The 21,333-nt window shown below is 46.6% G+C and overlaps 1 protein-coding gene across 6 annotated transcripts in view; it reads left to right on the top strand.

The window, feature by feature from the left end:
- Nucleotides 1–21,333, top strand: part of MICAL3 (microtubule associated monooxygenase, calponin and LIM domain containing 3) — a 232,827-nt gene that overhangs the window by 176,844 nt on the left and 34,650 nt on the right. Inside the window, exons 25-30 of one of the 6 annotated variants that reach the window (XM_081129906.1) lie at nt 3,039–3,234; nt 11,718–11,944; nt 13,696–13,782; nt 15,727–15,867; nt 17,242–17,304; nt 20,651–20,764. In XM_081129906.1, coding sequence (XP_080986032.1) covers nt 3,039–3,234; nt 11,718–11,944; nt 13,696–13,782; nt 15,727–15,867; nt 17,242–17,304; nt 20,651–20,764 — 828 coding nt within the window. Of the gene's footprint in view, nt 1–3,038; nt 5,420–11,717; nt 11,945–13,695; nt 13,783–15,726; nt 15,868–17,241; nt 17,305–20,650; nt 20,765–21,333 lie in introns of those variants that run through there. The other 5 variants (XM_081129907.1, XM_081129904.1, XM_081129908.1 and 2 more) reach the window with 5 other exon arrangements.

The following is a 21,333-nucleotide window of genomic DNA, read 5'->3' as shown; positions in this document are numbered from 1 at the left end:
TTTACATTTAGGGAATTTTTTTTTAATCCTCAACAGAGGATATTTTTTTCCATTGCTTTTCAGAGAGAGTGGAAGGGGGGAGAGAAAGAGAGAGAGAGAGAAAGAAACATCAATGTGACAGAGACACATCAATTGGTTTGCTCCCACACGTACCCCAACCAGGGCTGGGGATCAAGCCTACAACCAAGGTATATGCCCTTGTCCAGAATCGAACCCAGGACCCTTCAGTCCATGAGCCAGTGCTCCAACAACTGAGCAAAACCAGCTAGGGCTAGGGTAATTATTGATGTATGAGGATTTCCTATAGCCATTTTATCTTTTGTTTTCTGGTAGCTCTGTGCCTCCACTGGTTCTTTTCCTTTGTACTTCTGTCTCTTGTTTTTGTTTGGTGGTGTTTCACACTTCTTTCCTCTGTGTCCCCCTTTTTTAAGCTATGTATCCTGGTTTAGGGATTTTTGTGTGTGGTTACCATTATGTTTATAAAAAATAAAGTTGCATATTTACAATAGGGTTTTTTTTTCTTTTGAGTGCATCTGATGTTCATCCTCCTTTGCCAGTTCAGACCTTTGCCCTCTCCCCTTTATGTTTTTGTTGTCACAGATTATCCCTGTTTATGCTGTAAGTTTTCTGATGATCTTATTCTTAGTGTTGTGACCTTATGTTCTTTGTTTCAGGTAGAATAACTCCCTTGAGTATTTCCTGCAGTGGGAGTTTCCTGGTGATAAAATCTCTCAGCTTCTGTATGTCTGGGAATGTCTTTATTTCTCCTTCATATTTAAAGGATAATTTTGCTGGATGTTATTTGTGGCTGGTCATTTCGCTCTTTCAGATGTTTGTATATTTGGTTCCACTCTCTTCTGGCTTATAGAGTTTCTGCTGAGAAGTCGAATGAAATTCTGATGGGTTTTCCTTTGTAGGTCATTTCTTTCTTTTCCCTGGCTGCTTTGAGAATTTTTTCTTTGTCATTAATTTTTGACAGTTTTAATACAATGTGCCTTGGAGATACAATGGGCCTCTTTGGATTGAGGTAACTAGGTGTTCCGTTTGCTTCTTGGATTTGAGAATCTAGTTCTTTCCATAGATTTGGGAAGTTCTCACCCACTATTTGTTTGAATAGACTCTCCATTCCCTTCTCCCTCTCTTCTTCCATTTGCCTATTATTCTAATACTGCTTTTTCTGATGGAGTCAGATAGTTCTCATAGAGCTCTTTCTTTTTTTTTTCTTTTTTTTATGCTCAGGTCTCTCTTTTCTCCCCTCTGCGTCACTTCTAGATTCTTATCTTTGATATCACTAATTCTTTCCTCCATCTGGTTGGTTCTGTTTTCTGTGCTCAGTAGCTCATTCCTAATCTCCTTAATAGCATGCTTCATTTCCAGGATTTCTGATTGGTTCTTTTTTAAAGTTTCAATCTCTTTGGTAAAGTATTCATTTTGTTCATTGATTTTTTTTCCCTGAGTGCACTGAATTGCCTGTCTGTATTTTCTCACATCTCATTGAGTTGAGTATTTTCAGAACTGTAATCTTGAAATCCCTTCATTTATATCACATATTTTCATGTGTTCCAGCTTGATTTCTGGGGATTTTTCATTTTCTTTCTGATCATCCTCGTTACCGTGGTTATTCATGGTATTTGCTACTGTCCTTTGTCTAGACATGAATATCCCTTCTATAGCAGTGATATTTGAAGAGGTCTTTCTACTATTTTCCAGTAGATGGTGCTGGAAAATAGTAGAAAGTTTTTACCTCTGTGATCTCCTGGACTTGACCTCCACGGCTTCCAAAAGACGATAACAGTCACGCTACTTAGGGCTGAGGTTTGCTTTACCTTCACCATAATGGCAACCCTGGACCTCCGTGGGGTCCATTCCCTAGCACCAAACACCAGGATCAGTCACAGAGGGAAACAGCAGTTCCACTACAATACCTCTTGGTTTACAGATAAAATGTTCCTTGACCCAATACCGAGGGAAACGGGAGGTGCGTTTTGGGATTCCAAGGGGCGGCAGGGCTCTGTGGTTCCATTTCTTCATCAGAAACAACCCCACCTGACAGCGGACAGCTGCGAAGCAGAACCCCCGCACTCTGTCAGGCATCTGCTGACTCACTGTTCTCTCCACTTGCCCTGCTGGACTGCTCCGTCCGTCCGTCCCCCCCCCCCAGCTCTCTGTTCCTCCCACCAAAGGAAGCACCTGCTACCGCCAGCTTCCTCCCCTCTCCCGGCCATGCTGCGAGCTCCCAGCTACAGGGCTGCATCTGAGGGCCATCTGAGCTCTCCCACCTTCTCGTATCCCTGTTTATTCCCAGTTGCCCACCTTTAGATGTTTCAATGAGTGGTTCTCTCAGGTGTGCCTCTGTATTGAATAGGGAATTCTTTGTTGGTTAACTTGTTGAAATTTCGGAGGGGAGGATTTCAAGATCTCTCGCCACCATTCCTCCAGTGGCACAAGAGGTTAATCGGTATTCTTTTTCAACAAGTGTTTACTGTGAATCTAATCGTGAGGAGACAAACAAATCCACAGTGGGAGAAGTTTAGCAAAACAGCCAGATGCAGTGCAGGAACTTTGATTAGATCCCAGATCAAGGGTGGGGCTACTGGATGGACCCAACCTTTTCAGGGAAAGCTGCTTTAGAGGAGCTAAGTTCCAATGACAAGAACTTCCTTAAGATTCATCCCAAGTCTCCATCACCCCTATCAAAGATGATACAGGAGAGCGAGTCGCCCTCCCCTGAAGGGGCTGATGTGCAGTCTTGTTGCTTCTTATATTTAGTGAAGTTATGCCACTCTCACACCAGGGCCCTCACCTAGCCTTCATCAAATCTGTGACCTTGTTGACTTTCTGTCCCCCCTCTTCTGGCTCTGTGGCCTTCATGGGTCTGGGGGCTGTGCCTCCTTTCACTGATATGAGCAGCGGCTGCCCTGAGTGCTTAGATATTCTTCCATTGGTGCCTCCCCCCAACACCTCCTCCATCTTCCACACAGCATGGATTCAGTTCCCATAGTTTGTCATAGAACTTTGTTTCTTTGCTTGTCTTTCAGGTTCGAGTGTGAATGGCCTGGAGGAGCCCAGCATTGCCAAGAGACTGAGGGGCACCCCTGAGAGGATTGAGCTAGAGAACTACCGCCTATCTGTGAAGCAGGCAGAGGAGCTGCAGGAGGTGCCTGAGGAGACACAGGCTGAGCACAACCTGAGCAGTGTGCTGGACAAGGGCCCGGAGGAGGACGTGGCCAGCAGGTCAGCCTGTGCTGGGAGCTGAGGCCCCGTTTTCCTGTGTGCTGCGTGTGCCTGTGGCTTTCCCCAGATAAACATGCGGCCCTACATGCTGTTAACAGGTGCTATGATGCCCTATGGGAAGGCATCATAACACCTGTTAACAGCATGGGATCTGAGCCAAACTGCCTGGGTTTGAATCTCATCTGTGTCACCTACCAGCTGTGTGACACTAGACAAGTTATGTCACCTCTGTATGCCTGTTTCCTCATCTGTGAAACAAGGGCAATGCTAGCACCTTCCTTACAGAATTGGTGTGAGATTTAAATATGTATGAAGTGTTTAAAACAGTATAGGCACACCTCATTTTATTGCACTTTGCTTTATTGTGCTTCACATATGTTGCATTTTTCACAAATTGAAGACAAGGCCTTCCACCAACACAAAGATTAGGACTCACTTTATTGCGGTACTCACTTTAATTGCAGTCGCCTGGAACTGAACCCACAATATCTCTTCGAGGTCTGAGTGTGCTCAGGCACATGTAAGCACTTATAGGTGGTGACTGTCTTTATTACTTTGCATGACACGGGACCATTTACAAAGGACTTCCGTCTTCATCACCTCATTTGGTCATGCTCTCAGGAGTCCTGTAATGTAGACAAGAACATATATCTCGTCACCATACACATAAAGATCTAATGGTGACTGAAACAAGGATTAAGGATTGACTAAGATTCAAACTCACGTTTTCTGGGTCCAGGATTCTTCCTTTTTTCCTTGCTGCCTGGTGATTCCTCCTTCCCTATTTCATTTAGGTCCTTATCTCTTCATCTTGTTAGCCAGTAAAGATCACTATTCATATGACTTAATTCAGAGATTCAGTAAGTATTTATTAAACACCTACTATCATCTTAACACTTTGTTATTCAATGAAAAGTTAACAGGGGGGAAAAACAACAGACACAGGTGCTGCCCTCAGGTTATTGTTTATAAATATAATGGAGGGAAAAGATTTCCACACAGGAACAACAGTAGACCTGAAACAGTGTGCTATTGGGAGCTGGTAGTTCAGTGGAAGGAGCACCCGGGTTGGAACAAGGGTCCCTCTTTATAACTTAGCCACCATCTCACTGTGCTATTTTGGGAAAGCTACCTCACCTCTGTGTGTAAAGAAAGGAGCAGAATATTTGTTTCCCAGGGGCCACACAGCAGCCAGTGGTTTTATTCTTGGCCAGTCCCAGTGTTTTAATTATGTTTAACTGAGTAATGCCTTTGGGAGACACACGTGCTCCAACCCACACCACACCCGGGGTCTGCTGTCTTTACCTGAGGGCTTGATTCTCATTACCTGCCCAGGCCTGCCAGTGTCTGTACAGAAGGATTCAAAGTGCTCAATAAGGTTATCAAGGAGATAGAGAAACAAAATAAAAGAGAAACAAACATAAAAAAAAGAATGCAAACAAAAAAGAGAATGAGATAAAAAAAATTTTAAAAGATGGAATAAAATCTGTATTGGCAAGACTGTCCTGCAGAGCTGCCACAGAGCCGCTTCCCATGGCTCCAGACTGGTGGAGGCTTTGGGTTGGCATGAGAGCATTTGCATCACGCACTGGACACTTCTTTGTAGCCATGAGAAAGGGAACGTGTGGGGATAAAGAAAACAGCTTTTTTGTGTGTGTTTTTAAGTTCTACGAGTGTTTTTCCGAAGCTGTTTGCTGGCAGAGCTCCTTTCAGCCGAACTTCAGCACCTCAGCCCTGGTGTCAGACTCGCTCTAGATGAACTGCCTTCTGCGCTGGCCTCACCAACAACTCTTCCTTGCATTTCAGAGCAGCCTCCTCCTTGGTACCGGCATTTCCGCAGCCATCACTACATGCACGTTGTTGTCACGTAACACTGCATCTCTGCCCATAGAGACACACCACTCCCTGCTGTATTCATGAGGGAGAGTCCTTTCTTGCAGTCAAAGCAGAGCTGATGGCATGGCCTCAGGGTGTGGGCCACACCACTTTCCTGCAGGAATAACTTGTCCTCCACTGTAATTTATAAACTGGAAAATAATGGGGCAGCAAGTTGAGACAAAGTAAGAAGGGCATTTCAGGAAGGCTAAGTCATGCACCTACAGCAGGATGTGATCGGATGGGTAGAATGGAAGAATATGAGATCAGTTAGCAGCAAGCAGTACAATTAATGCCCTTATCTTAAATTCAAGTTAAAAAATAAAATAAAAGAAGAAACAACTAGCATTAGCTGCTATACAGAATAAAAAACGATCTCTTAAAGGTGAAGTGCTCAGAGGAAGGAGCTAGAGACTTGGTGTGGTTTCCTGCAGGGAAGCTGTGAGGTGCAGGGAGTGTGTCATGTATTTTTTCCATCTTCCCTACAGCACCAAGTAGAGTTAGGTGCATTTTCAGCCTTCAGTCCTTCCTTGATGAGGGGTTAAACTTGAAAAGGAGAAATGACAAGAGTGTTAAGGAATTAACCAGTCCAACCCAGAAACTCACTTTTTTTGTTGTTGTTAATCCTCACCTGAGGACATTTTTTTCCATTGATTTTTTTAGAGGAATGGGGAGAGGTAAGAGAGACACATCAATGAGTTGCCTCCCACACACACCTAACCAGGACTGGGGATAGAACCTGTAACCCAGGTACATGCCCTTGACTGGGAATCAAACCCACAACCCTTCAGTGCATGGGCTGATGCTCTAACCACTGAGAACACCAGCCAGGGCCAGAAACACTTTTGACAAGTGTGAAGAACCTTAGGTGTCTACTGTGAGAGGCCAGTGCATTGTGATTTTTCAGAATGACTTTGGAGTCAAATCAGAACTAAAGCCTTACTCCACCCCTACTAGTTGTAGGCAAGTTACCTAACCTCTCTGTGCCTGTTTTCTCACTCAAAGCACACTGCACTTCCTGGGTTTGTTATGAGGATTACATCAAATAAAACAACTGACAGTGTCTGGCACCAAGTGAACACTGACTCACTGCCAGCAGTTACTGTTACTGCTCTCCTTAGCTCCAAGCACAATGCAGGTGCCCCTCACCAGGAGGGACAGGCCGCGCTTCTTCCATTGATTTTCTTAAGCAGGTAGTTTAACTGCCAGAAATTGGGTTTGGCTCAAAACCACTTACCATAGGGAAGTCCTCACCAAACTTTGCCTGCATCAGAATTGCCCCAAGGGCTTGTTAGAGCATACTTTGCTGGGCAGTTTCTGATTCAGTCAGTCTGAGTAGAACCTAAGATTTGTATTTCTAAAAGGTTCTAGTGATGCTGTGGTCTAGAGACCATACTTTGAGGTCCACCACTCAAAATTTCCCAAATTTCCCTGATGAAAACCCACATGGGACACTTGGTAAAAAGATGATTCCTGGGTCCTCCCCTAGAGTATCTGATTCAGTGGATTTGGGGTGGAGGCCAGGAATACCTGTTTTTAACAGACATTGGGTGATTCTTACCATTGGCTTCATGGGTTAGCTCACAAAATCGGAGACTCTGGCTCAGGCCTGATCAGCTTATGATCTTTCTTTGGAGTAGAGGAGGGGAGCATCTTCCCAAAGAGACCCTGGAAATAGTACTTTTATTTTCTCTGGGAGAGACCAGATGCCCAAAGACAAGAGAACTGGCTTTATGATTTTAGTTTTGTTTTTCCCTGATAGCCTATCTGGCAGATTTTGCTCCAGGCAATGAAGATGGCTTGTGCAGTGCCCATCTGCTGAAGTCCTTCATTGTTTACATATTCCTGGGTCGTAAGAACAAGTCAGTAAGAGCTGGAACAGACAGCTACAAATGGGACAGTCAAGGTTGTCCCCTCTTGTGCCCCAGATTTCTGACAGGCCAGCACAGAGGGGCCTTGCCCTCCATCAGAGAAACACCACCAGGAAAAGCCTCTCCTTCAAGGCTGATTGTAAATAAGTGGAAATTCCTGACTGTTCCTCTCTCTTCTGCCTCACCCTTCCTCCAGCAGAAGCAGTAATGTGAATCATTGCTGAGCAGGATGCCAGTTTTAGCATGGGTTACATTTCCACCATGTAAAAGATTGCTGGATGACATGTATCCCCAGCAGTCTGCTCAGCAGTAGAGTGTTTACATGGTTGTCAGAGTGGGTGGGATCTACAAGTGGCCAGCTGGGACAGAAGATTGCACAGAGACTTGCTAATTATAAGTGCATTAATTTAAAAGTGAAAGCCATGATTCCCCATTTTCCCTTGAAAACCACCCAAGAACTTCAAGTGGAATTCCATGCAATAGCCTGCCTTATTCATAGCAGGGCCTGCCTGAATCCCTGGTCTCCACTTTCTGAGGTTTGACCCAGGCAGCCAGGACCTGCTGCTGCTCCTCCTCCTGGTTTGCCACCCTAACAGCTGCTAGTGGCTAAAGAACTTTTGGGTTCTTGGAGAACCACCCAAGAGAGCACAGCATGAGGTGGTATGAAAGCTGAGGGGAACCCTGATTTCTCATACAAATGACCCAGCCTCTTTACACTTCAGTTTCCTCATTTGTAAAAATGGAGATAATTATAGTAGCCATGTGTTAGAGTCATTGTAGTTATGTGAGCTATTTCATGTCCACAATGAGTACTGGCCATCACTGTTGTTATTGTCCTGGGATCTGCCCTCCTAACACAGCAGAACCTCTGTGTAGCTCTTTTAAGTCTGGAGCAAACTTCATCTAGTCTGTGTGCCCACCTGTTTTGCTTCTTCCCACCAGACCCAATCATGGCCTCAGTGAGAGGACAACACACCTGAGAGGAGATTCGGGGAAGGTGCTTTGAGATGAGTGAGCAGGTGTAAATTGTAGCATGGAGGATTTTTGCTAGATATTATTTTAACCAAAAGGAGCAGCTCCTTCTCATGGATGCTTTACCAAGATGCTCCAGAGGTACCCTATGACCCCTGAGAACTTAGGTGCACCGTGGCCTGGCTTCCTGTGGTGTAGTCCCTTATACATCCTTGCCCATCTTTGCTGTGTGGTGGTCCAGGTGAGGCCAACCTAGATCAGTTACATGGAACAATATATTGTTACAAATGACAGATATCTGCTATGACAGGAGCTGATCTTGATGACTCAACTTTCTGGCCTTTGTTTCTCCTAGAAGACTGTGTCCAAAGGGGACACTTGTCCTTTCTAAAGGACAGAGGAGTTGGTTGTCTATATTACTCTTTGCTCTGGTGTAGTGATTCTCCCCACTTAAAGTTTTCAGGCTGTAGTCCAAGGAGGGTGGGGGTGTCCTACAGATTCCTTCCTCTAGCCTCTTCAAAGGCCAGATCCAGAAATTCAGGCACTGGGAGCAGGCAAGAATGTAAAATAAGCCTTGAGGTACTAAATTTACATGGAAATCTTGCGTGACATAAGGAGCCTGGTCAGACCCAGAGAATTGCTCCAAGGTCCCATGGAAATGACGGCCAGGAAAGGAACACTTGGCAATGTCTTTCCTTCACAAAGGGTGGGAGGCCGATTTGCCTGTCTCAATTTCCATATAGGAAAGTCCTCTCAGGAACTGCCTGAGAGCTTGCAGCTTATGAAGAGAGGAGAGGGTTGACCTTTCCATCCTATTTTTATGCTCTGTTCCTCACTTGCTATTCTCCCATGGTCCTTGAGCTGTCATAAAACTAGCCACTGTGGCACTCATGGCTGTAAGGGGGACCTCACTGCTCACTTTATGTACAGTGTAGCCTTCCTCATAAGCATGAGGGCCAGGCTGCACTAAGACCCCTCCCGGGAAGCCACAGTGCATCTCATCCTGCCTGCTGCCACTAGGCAACCACGCAGCTGAATGAAAAGGCCAAGGCGGCCCTCCCTCTGCCCACCTAAGACTTAAGATGAGCTTAGAAAGCATTCTTATCCTTACTTCATGTTCTAAAGATGTTGAATGACATACATCGGGTTACACGTTGTTTATTAATAAGAAAGTAAACAAGTGAAAACATAAAGGTAAGGCAAAAATAAGACCTAAGTAAATGCTGAAAAATAATCAAAATCCAGATGCCAAATTTTCTGTCTGTGGTCCAAATTTATATTTGCCCACTTTAAACTGCCTCCCACCAACCCTCCATCCCACTACAGTTATGTTTTGCCTTATTTTATCATGTTGCGTTTCCATCTTGTCTCCACTTGAAAATAAGGATCTTTTCTGTGTCACCTTTGTGTTTCCTACAATGTCTAGGAAGTGCATTATAAGTAGAAGACATTCAGTAAATTTTAGTTGGGTGAGTGGATGGGTGGATGAATAAATGAAGTAAGATTCACCGAACTGAGCTGCCTACAGTAAGAAGCTGGCTCTTTTTATTTGTGTCCACTGGCTGAGCTTTAGTAGGTGCTCAGAAATGTTTGTTGAATAAATAAATGTGTAATGAATAACCAACTAAATGAATGACTAGAGTCCCAGAGTGTAACACAAGCACAATAAAAGTCAATAAAGTCCCTATCTTCACAACGTGCCTACAAGGCAGGTACTAACACTGTTACCTTACCGATGAAAACACTGAGGCTTAGAGAGCATAATCAGCTGAAGGTCACACAGCTGGTAATTAGCAGAGCCACCATGGCCCTGTAAGGACCCAGCCACCTGAGAAGTCAAGGGAATGCAGTCCATAGGACTGCCCTCACTTCTGACCCACCCAGCTGGCATGTGGGAGTTCCCCAAACTACCCTCAGATTCAATGATTTGCTAGAAGGACTCACAGAATCACTGAGAAGTATTATATTCATGATTATGGTTTAATTACTGGGAAAGGACACCAGTTGTAATCAGCCAAGGCAAGACAAGCACAGGGCAGAGTCCAGGAAAGTACAGGTGCAGAGAGCTTCCAGTGCACTCTCCCCATACAGGCGGGACAGTGTTACTTTCTTGGTATTGATGTGTGATACCCATGGAGCATGGCTCACCAAACCTTGCCATTTAGAGTTTATATTGGGACTTGATGTCTAAGCACTGATTGATTGATTGATTGATCAATTGCCCATGTGGTTGTGGTTGCTCTTCAGGTCCACTGAATGACCCAAAGTACTCACCCTAAATTGTTGGTCTTTCTGATACAGCTAGTCCTCACCCTGAATCACATTATTAGACTTTCTACCATGACCCAAGGTCCCCAGCAAAACAGGCAGGCACTCCCACCAGGCAGGGCATTCCAATGCTAAGTTCACCTCCCAGAACCAAGAACAGGGGCCAGGCCTCTCTTTGAGCAGGTTAAGTTCTTTACTCCACAGGCATTGATAGCACTGATGGTGGGTGGCATGTCCTCATCACAGTGTACTAACTGGCTCACTCTCACACGACCCCGCTCTAGGTGAGGGGAGAGTTACCCCACTATCACAGGAGGTCGGGCCAGCCACCCACCCATGCCTGATGTTCCTGGCCTGTGAGGCTCCATCATGCCAGAGGTTGAACCATGCTTTATTGTGAAAGCCCATTTCCTCCAGTCCAGTCAGCTACACGTTTCTCACTAAGGGAAAAGAATCTCCTGAAGAAGACTGGCAATTATCAGACCGTGAAACAGGTCTGAGAAACTGCTCTGCTTGTGCAGTAACATTTGGGATTTTCTTCCTGCCATGGAGCCCCACAATGTTGTAGGGTACCAAGTGTTTTTATTCAGGCACTGCCTGTTGTCCTGCTTCTCTCTGAAGCAGGGAGAAGGGTGGTGCCTAGAGGGTGGAGATCCACATTTGGGGCTTGCATAAGTCATGGCGAGTGTTTATCACAGGCTGTCTGCTGCCGTTTGAAACTGAGCCAGGCTGTGCAGTGAAGGGAACGGTGGTGGGAATACAGCTGCTTGTCAAGAGTGATGACCCAGGGGTTGAGGTGTTTCCAACCTGTCCCTACAGTCCCTACACTGTCCTGTGCAGTGAATGGGGACTTTGCTGCCACGTTACCTGTCTGTTCCCCGCAGTGTCCAGCTCAAGTCAGGGCACATGGAGGGGACTCAAGGAGTATGGTGAAACTGAGTGTGCTACCTTCCCTCTAGAACCCACATCTTGACTGCCAACCAGTGTGTGGTTAAGACTTCATTCATGCCTCTCATGGCTGTGCCTCCTTCCTCACCCTGGCCCTCATGAGAGCCTTCCTCCTGACCCACCCGAGTCAAGTGGAATTGAGTTCCTAGAACCAAATAGTGGATCACAATGAGAGGAGACTTACTCTCTATTCTTGATTCCTGCCGTCATGAGTTTACATCAAAATGCGTCCACGGCCTACAGCCTCTGAGGGCCTCAGTGAGACTGTACTCTAAACAGATCGCTCACCAGACTAGGCCGTTCACTTGCATAGGTTATATCAGGGGGCCTGCACGCACATGTGTATGCCATTTTGCCCTCTGTTCACTCTCCTCCCGTCTCCTCGTGTCCTACCTGGCAGGGAAGCAGGCTGGTCCCTCCAAGGGTATCCTCTCCCTTCCCCCACAGCAGTGCTTTGTGGGGACACTTTGCTTCAGATTGTGGCTTTTAACCCTCTCCTTCATGGTTTTGTCATTCCCTCACTTTGGTTGTGTGGTGGTTTCTCCACAGCAGTTCTGAGTCTGAGATGGAGGAGGATGAGGAGGAGCCTCCCCTGCCCACCTCGGACCTGGGTGGCGTCCCTTGGAAGGAAGCCGTAAGGATCCATGCTCTTCTAAAAGGAAAGAGTGAAGAGGAACTGGATGCCTTGAAGAGCTGTGAGCCTGAGAATGATGATGAGGAGGACTATGACGAGGAGGAGGAAGAGGAGGACTATGACGAGGAGGAGTCTAGTGAAGGTCAGAAAACAGTCTCTTCTCCTATCCCAGGCCCCTTCTGTCACTGAAGCAGCCTGTTTTATGCCTGAGCGTAAGAGGTTTCTATGGCTGGAGTCACACAATGTGCTCCCACACAGCCCCAGAGACATCCTTCCTGTCTCTCTCTGACCTTAGATACAGGGGCAGAGAAGACCATCCACAGTGGGAGTGGTGTCCTTTGTGCACGTTCTGAGTTGCAATTGGAAGGTAGAGGGCCAGATTAGGTTCCTCATTCTCCTCTCCTCATTTTCCTTTTTTTTTACCCTTTAGTTTCAGCTAATGAAATTATTTTAATAAAGAAAGGGAATTTAGCTTTCTAGAGGATTCCCTGACACCTAATCCTCGACATTGCAGGCTGCAAGATTGCATCTCACATTTATTCAGAGCTGCTGTCACTGAGGAGGGAGCTGTGAGCCAGGTGCCCACTAGATGGGCTAGTCAGTGATGTGTAGTAGCGTATTTGGACCAGTGTCCTCGGAAGGAGCGTCAATTCCAGCATTGAGTTGATCTGGTTGGCTCTGAAATGTTCTCTTGCTTTGGTCTCAAGATGTCTCAACTCTGTCCTCTCTCTGGCTCTATGCACCCTTGAGTGAAAAAGGAAGAACTTGCTGAGCCCCCTTTTTCAGCCTCTGTAAGAGAGAGTCATTGTTTCCCTCTCCTGGCTAATAGGTGGTAAAAAAGAAAATAGGCAGGTAGAGACCCGAGTTTCTCTGAGGGCAGTGCCATGTCCATTCCCTGTGTGCTCTCCAGGGGACATGGTGAGCACCAGTTCCTCCCAGCCATCAGAGAAGTAGTCAGTTCTGGACAGCCTGGGCACATGGAGTTGGCACTAGATGGCTCAGCAGCTGCCCCACCTATCCCAGGGTCTGTTTTCTCTGGCACAGCAAGGGCCAGATTCAGTGCCCTGCCAGCCAGAATGCATGTTACTGAGTAGTCTTGGGGTGCTGTGTGGCTCTAAGACACTGACCCTGATTAGTCACAGCAGGCAAGAAGAAAGCATATGCTGACATGACCCTGAGATGCCCACGTCAGTGTGAACCATCAGAGGCAGGGCATGCACTCAGGCTCCCTAAAGAGTTTCCTTCCACCTTGTTCTACTGCTGGAATAGGACCCACAAGGTAGCACTGCCCCTCCCTCCTTACTCTGTTTTATGTGCAGAAAGGAGGCAGGCCCTGGGCCAGGAAGCTGGCATTGGGTTCTTTTCTCCATATGCTGTATCCCTGGCATTTGGCCCACAACTGGCGCAGCACTAACCCCCACATCCTGCTAGTCCTAGGGGGTGACCATGTTCACAGCTCTTTCAGGGAACAGTAATGTTTGTAACATTCCAGACATCATTATCTCCATCTGATGATTAATATGCTCAGTGGCCTGTAGCCCCAGACATGGTTTAGGGTCACAGCCTGTTTCCTTTGCAGGAGTGTTTAGGCCAGCCTTCCCTCCTGCAGACTCAATTTCCCAGACCTGGACCTGTCATCAAGACCAAACCTGCAGGGGATGGGCTTTAACTAGAGAAACACATACTAACAAATTCTGCCAACACTGAGCCTTTGTTCTTGACCCCTGGCCTGTGTGTCTTGGGCAGTGGAATTCAGTACCTGTGTGGACAATGACAGGACATTATTGCCTTGCAGCTGAAGATAACTCTTGTTCTTCTCTTTCTTCCCTGCTTATCCACCCCCATGGGATTCTTGTTGCTGTGCTTATGGGTGTCTGGCTCCCTCTTCTGTAGAAGGGGAGTATTGCCCCTGGGACAGAGAATTGCAAGGCCAGTGGCTCCAGCGTCTGTCAAAGGAAGAAGATTCGGGTACATATAAAGGTACCCACTCTGCCTCTTGCCCGCCTTCTACCCTGGCTCCCTGGCAACCATCCAAAATCTGCCTCCAAGGCCAGGTTCCACATAAAAATATATGTGTTATAGAGCTACACCGACAGGCTTTGGTACATATCTATGGGCCCAGCCTTCATGGATGATCATGTACAAAATAGCATGTGAGACAAAGAGATTCAAGAGGAGTCAGAGAAGATCCCAGAAGCAGCCTTGTTGAATGTGGCCCTATCAATGACCCTCATATGTTCTGCTGCAAGTTCCCCTCATCTAGTTAACACTGGCTTCTTCTCTAATGCAGAAAACCTCATGTCACAGCTCTCAGAAGTGGTTCAGGTACCCAGAACCTCCCTCCACTGTGCCTTTTAACATTTCCCTGAGAAAGAAAGAAGTGCTGGCAGATAAGGCCCCAGTGCTCCGTTTATTGATAGAAAGCAGAACATTATCCAGGGAGAAGACTTGCTCTCTTCCCTTTGTTGCCATAAAGATGAAAAAGGGACCTACATTTTTCTCTTTGATTTATCTTCCCTAAGACATTCAGGCTGTTTGGTGACTTTGCTGTGATTCAGCCCCATCAAGCACCATAAAGGCCAATTGGCCTTAGAAAAAGTCCATGAATCTATAGTGACCTGCAGCTCCACGTTTAAAACAGCATACTGCCCACCATCCACATTTGGTGATCTTATTGGCACTTTATGCCCATATCACATTCCCTGTTGCTTGTAAATTAACAGGTTGTCTTTATAGTGAAGCCAAAGCAGATTGTACAGTTAGATTGTTGAGAGCAGCCTCCAATCAGGAATGACAGAGTTCTTCAGATCAGGTGGAACCTGCTCTTGCTGTCTGAAAAGCCATCCTCCCTCTATAGTATCCCCTCCCTCACTTTGCTGGCTGTTTCTTTATTTTTAACCCAACCATATGGCCTGGTCCAAGCACTGATTACAGGGAGCCCACAGGGCAGGGGCCGTATGCAGATCCCTTGGGCTCTGAGAGCAGTAATAAAATGAGGGACTCAGTGAGTCCTCATGTAGCTGAGAAACCAGGGCTTGTGTCCAGTAGGGTACCAAATGGAATGGAATTTAAAAACAAAGGGCTTTGACCTCAGAAAATACAGAGAGGTACTGTCTACTCATGAACTCCCAAAACTTTGGGGATTTACAGGATGGAGCTCTGCTTCCTCCCCAGCCATGCCTCTCCTAACTCCATCTTCTCCCCATAGCTGTATCCCTACCATAGACCAGCATGCTGCGTGAGGCTTTTTATGGAAGGGGTGGAGGATTTTTTTTTTCTCTAGCTCCAGAAGATAAAAACTAAAGTACCAAGAAGATACATTTCTGTCCTGTTGGCTGGTTCATGGCAGAATGGCACTGTCCCATCCCACCTCTCTCTTATCACTTGACTCAACCCTCAAAGAGAAGCTTGGCAGGTGGCAGTGAGCACCATGCTGTGTGACCAACAGAAGGAGCATGAATGGTGTATCCTCAGGGATCTCACGCTGTGCTGGGTAACAGCTCAGTACTCATGACCTCTGGAGCAATGACCCTCAGGGGCCAGTTGTAATCTGCTCTTTTTTCCTAACTTGGCATTTGGGTCCCTCGAATACAGTTAATGTGAGAAGAGCATCAGAAAGGAAAGTTCTTTCTGCATTGGAGTTGAATTTATGATTCTCATTGAAATTAACAGTGTATGTGAAACTTGAAATGACTACATCAAATTGGATGAGTAGAAGTTGCTTGTGTGTGTGTGTGCATGTGCCCACATAGTCTCAATTTTTGCTCTTTTCTGATTCAAACTGATCCTGGCAAATATCGTAACTTTTCTTTCTGTTTCCTTTCCTGTGGTGTTTCATTCCCCCCTTCCCTTGACTGTTTCTCTTTTCTTCTTCCCCATCATTTCTCCCTTTCTCATCTCCTTCACCTCTTGAACCTGGTGCAGTAGCTGGGAGCCAGAGGCTACAGCAGATCATAAATGCAGCCAATCCCTTGGAGATCCAGGCTGACGTGCACTGGACACATGTTCATGAGAAAGAGGAGGAGGAACGAATGGTACTGACCTCTGAGCCCTCCACTTCTAGAGGTAACTGCTTCAGGATCGAAGGACCCAATGCCCCTAGGGGAATCTTCCGTCCCTGCACCCCCTCTCCTTGCTGCAGAGGACTTTCTGTCATGGCCAAAGCCATCGGTTTGATCAAAAATAGCTGACAGAACATTTCATTTTCTTGGTATTAATCATGACCACTGCCCTGGGCTTTTGTCTGAGGATATGGAAAGTTCTCTGTGGATTAAGAGGTTATGGGCTCTTTCTCCACTGATGCAAAATAGTAAAATGAACTTGATCTTGGAAAAATCAAGAATTTGCTTTGTTTCCCCCATATTACTAGGCCTGGTTATTCTTTCTCCATTTGGTAGAATATTCTGGTCCTTTTCTCATGGAGTGTGTCTGTATGTGAATGTGCATTGGCAGGATGGGGGCAGGGGAAGTTTGAATGGAAATGAAGTTCTAAGAAGAAATTTGTATCAAGGAGGCCTCTAAGCAGTTAAATAATTTCCAGCTCTAGGTTGTAGGCAAGATGATCTGTGCTCCACAATAGGATGAAGACGATCCTTATTCTGGGTTCTTTTAAGGAATAGCAAGCAATAAAAGAAAAAAATGGAGACTTGAGGGCTGTGGCAGCTGCCATGTCATTCTCACATCTTCTGACCTTGGCATACCCATCTTCCAAATATAGACCATCAACCTCTGTCTCTCACTCACTTAATTTCATGTTTCCATTCAGTTCCTGTTGGGGCCACATACCCTGCAAGTCTCTGAGTATACAAGGGGGTGGTCCCTACATTCATGAAACAGCCTTTAATGGGGTCATTTGATTCTCCCTAGCCTCAAATCTTCACCTATAGGCAAGAACAACCTCAGTTAACTATTTCTGCAGCAATATAAATGTACCCTGAAGCATCCTGGCCAGTGTGGCCTAGTTGGTTGGGCACCATCCAGTTCGATTTCTGGTCAGGGCACATGCCAGGGTTGCAGGCTTGATCCCCAGTAGGGGTTGTTCAGGAGGCAGCTGATCTATGTATCACTCTCATCGATGTTTCTCTCTCTCTTCGTCTCCCTTCCTCTCTCTCTAAAAATCAATTTTAAAATCTTAAAAATAAAAATGTACTCAGAAGCTCTGCAAAAGTGAAGGAGAGAGACCCTGCTGACCTGGGACGTCATATTGCCCTGCAAGATGGGGCTAGCTCTGCAGCTTTGAGCTTGGATTGCCCTTCCCTGTGTTACCTATGTTTTCTTTCCTTTCCTGGACTGTTACCCTTGTCAGTGTTGGACAGGCCCCTGGCTGTAACATCATCTCAGTTTCTCTTTTGTTTTGGACTTTAGGGATGACCTCAACTCTCCTCACTGGGAATGCTTATTCCTGTGTAACTTTGTATTTATCGTCTGTTTTAAATTCAGTTCCTGACCTTCCCTCCATACGCCGTGCAGCAGTTCAGGCCTGGCTGGAGACAGTGTCCGGAGGTAGTCTGGTGATGTTTGTTCTCTTCCCACTCACCATAACAACTGTCTCTTGGCAGCTCTGCTGATACTTAACACTAGAATTCTGCTCCTGCCACTAGTGCATGCCAAGGGTGCAGGGCAGGGGCACGTGCATGCCTCACTCAGGCAACCCATCCTTGCATGGACAAGACAAGCACCCCACACTCTTCAAGGAAGATCCAGAGTCAAGAAATCATAAAGATGGGACAGAGACAGACACTTATTTTAATTGAGGTTAGGTAAAGGCCACTAAGCACTAAGCTCTAAAGTTTGTAGAAATTAATTGAGCGTGAAAGTTAATATTCCACAAACCTACTGAAGTATCAGAGAAGAAGACAGTCAGTACTCAGGGGGACTCATGGAACACTTCTCAGTGAAAAGGGGAGAGTGGAGGAGGGCATCTAAAAGCAGATAGACAGGCTGGCCATAACTAGGTGTAGCATCAGCTAGGTCCTCAGACTGAGGTGTGGTATCTCTTTAAGGAATTAGGCCAAGAGGTAGCTGAGAAATCTCAGTTGTCCTTCCTAAGCTTTTCTGGAGAGGTATTTTTCAACGAGGGTGCTCCTGGTATTTGGGGCAAGACAGTTCTTTCCATTGCAAGATGTTTGGCCTCTTCCCTCTAAATGTCAGTGCAGCTTCCACTCCCACTCCCACCCATAAGACAACCAAAAGCGCCTCTGTATACCAAATACCACTCAGGAAAGGGCCCCTGGTTGAGAACCACTGTGCCAGCGGTTACTTCTAGGGTGGGCAGGATTGGATCTTACCACTGGCCTCTTCCAGTCCAGCACATTGTCCTCACGGGCAGCAGGAGGAATGGGCATGAGCTCACCATTAGAGGCACCTTCCTGCATACAACAGGGAGAACTGAGCCAGAGCCCTTAGCTCTGCATACAGGAACTGCTGCTCACTCTCTCCTAGTTAGTTTGTATCTCCAGGATGGTAGGTCAAGGCTGAGGTGTCAGAACTTCCTAGCTGGCAGCTAAGTGCGGCAGCGATTTCTGGCTTCCTTAGTGTGTGGCCGCTTCCAGCACCCTGCACTCCGTCTTAACCTGGATCTAACCCCCAGTTCCATCCCTTGAGCTGTGTCTCTCAACATCTGGTGCTATACTGATACTCCTCACTTGTTTGTGTTGATATATGTGACAATGGTTCTTCTCAAGGTGCTCCCATCGACTATAGACTTCTCACCCATCTGACTCTCCAGCAGACATTTCTTAGTAGAAATTTGTAATGAGAAACACGTGAGTGTGAGGGTCAGGCCTGTGCTGAGGCCGATGCAATGCAGTGTACCTTGCATTGTGCGGATGGGGCGTCCTGGGCCTTGGTCTCCTCTCTGCTTACCAACAACAGTGCAGTTACCACCTCATGCCCAGGCACTCAGAGTCATTCAAGCACACATGTTGGCACAATGGGCCCTCTCCACAATTGTTCAAGGTTCTGTTCCCACTGGGTTGGGGTGGCTGCAAAGGAGAAAGATTCTAGGGGAGGAGCATCATCTGCCAGCCTTGTCAGCAATGGTGTAATACAACTATGAACTTGCTCTCCAGACAGAAAGCTCAGGTGTGAGGAGCACAGACACTTCCTTGTGTGACCAACAGCAGTGTTACTACACAGAGATTTTAAGGCTGTGGAAATACTTGGGTCATTTCCCTCATTATTTTCCTAGCAAATGTCCTTGTCATGGGAAAGCATCTTGGCACTGCCAGCTCTGTGAGCTGCTCTCTCAGAGCTGCTATCTCAGAGGAGGAATATGACGTTAACTGTTTGCCAGCTTAGAACTTGTCCTGGAATGCTCCTCTCTCTCCCCAAAACCTGGATTTCATTCCAGACTTCTTTAGTATAGTTCTCCAAAACTGGATGTGAAACCAGCACCCTATTTTTAGTAAGCTCAGTATACACAGCGTGGTGAGATAAGTACAAAGCTTAAAGAATATTAAAAGCAAAAAGTCAAGAAATAAAACATTGCCAGCATCTTCATAGTGCCCCTTCCCTTCCTCCTCCCCCAAAAGGCAGGCACTTCCTTGATTTTCACTGTACACTGACCTCAGGGGCCACGCTTATGTTCCTGCCATTTCCTCTGCACATCCTTCAGCTGTGGGGTGCAGATTGACAAGGCTGGCCTGTGAGCAGAGAGTGACTAGTCATTACATGGCTGCCCTCTCGAATTCAACACAGCCTTGTAAGAAATCTATCCAGCTGTGCTTCAGCCAGTTCCTCTGCTGGCCACCTTACCTTGGGCTTTGATCCTCAGGCTCTTGTATATGCAAACCAGAGCATAAGCCCTTTTCCTAAATGAAAACCTTTAAGAATGATTTGAGGGTGGCTGTGCGTTGAACGCTAGAAGAGGCCCTTGGGACTTCTGACAAATGGGTACTGTTAGTCTTGGATGACACTGGTGTTTCACAGCATCCTTTATAGTGCTCATTGCTTTCTTAATTGCTTTTTCTTACTTCACATTGTTAGTGTGAGTTCTAAGTGTTCAGAGGTTGGAAACAGCTGTGTGTGTGTGTGTGTGTGTGTGTGTGTGTGTGTGTGTGTGTGTGTGGTAGGGGCTAGTTCCTCCTCAGGAAAAATGAAGTTGGTTAGTGCTTTGCCTCATTTTGCAGCACTGAAGGACTAGTCCTGAGTCCAGAAAATGAACTTTACATATCCCCTCATCCCTCCCTGTTATGCTTTAGAAAGTATTTCTCTACATTGTCCCAAACAAAGCTGCAACCTCTGCCAGTTGAAAGGAGGGTGTGGTGCCCTTGGGGGTCCTGTTGGTCACTCCTTCAACAGTGACTTCACCTACACATACCACTACAACTGCTAGATTGAGCAGTGTGGCCATGGCAATTTACCTAAGCTGTCTGGGCCTGTTTTCTCACTGACAAGAATTACAAATGGTCTCTCTAATTGTATTAAATGACTCAACACAGTGCCTGGCCTATAAGCCATGATTGCTGCTAAATTTGCAGCTGGGTATCTGCTGGGCCTGGGCCTGGGCCTGGAGAAGCAGTGTTCCCCTTCTTTCCTTCTCAAATTGGGGCTCTGACAGCATCCCCTGGAAGAAGAGGAAAGATGACCGGCCCTAAGCTGCTCTTCCGCATCCACTTGGCCCTGCTAGTGGAGAAATGCTAGTCTCAGGTGTTCAGGAAGGGCTCAGGTCTGAGTGACTCCACTTTGGGGTCCAAATCCAGACACTTCACAGCTTGTCCTGCCCCCTTCTCCTGGTGGTCTTCACATCACAGCCCTGGGAGAAGCACTGGTGCTTTCCCACCTGCAAAGGCAGTCTGCCTGTCCTTCTGTCTTTCCTTTTCTTCCTTTGACTATTTCTGCTTTACAGTCCCATTTGATGAGAATGGCCTGGAGGAAGATGTGGACTCGGAGCCAGCAGAGATAGAAGGGGAGGCAGCAGAGAATGGGGACACAGGTGACACTGGTGCTGAGCTGGATGATGGTATGGGGGACCCCAGAGCCTCCCCTCTCCACCATGGTGACCACCCTGTTCCCCACTGCGGGATAGGCCAAAGTGCTCTGAACTCAGGAAAGATAAAAACAATACATTAAACAAAAGCAGGGAGTTTGGGGAAGGCAGCTCCTGGTTCGTTCCTTGTTCAGCCACTAACTTGAGTGCATGTTATTTCACTCTCCCATAAGCCAACATTGGATAGTGCCTGCATTCATTAAGTTGTGGCCGAGAAACTGAGCAGATTTGGGGCTTTATACAGGGCCTTTAATCCAGTAGATGCCCTCTGAAAGCTAGATATAAGGAGATGGTATTTTAAGAATTATAGTCTGGTTAGTTGGGAGATAAGGGGCAAAGGACTAGGCTGGGAGAAATGAGAGGAGCAGTCCAGGCAAGATAGTGAGGGAGCACGGCCTCAGCTATGATGGTGGGGTGGCAGGGCTGAGAAGCGCTAATGGGAGAGAAATGTAGGTGGGTGGTGGGCCCAGCAAGCAAGGCCTGCCCTCTATAAGCATGCTTTCTGTCATGGCCTGTCACCTGTCATCTGGCTGTATTTCAGA

The sequence above is a fragment of the Miniopterus schreibersii genome, assembly GCF_964146895.1.
Source record: "Miniopterus schreibersii genome assembly, chromosome: 2".
NCBI classification, from domain to species: Eukaryota; Metazoa; Chordata; class Mammalia; order Chiroptera; family Miniopteridae; genus Miniopterus; species Miniopterus schreibersii.
Note: the sequence above shows the minus strand (reverse complement) of the source record. Positions and strands in the feature narration are given on the sequence as shown.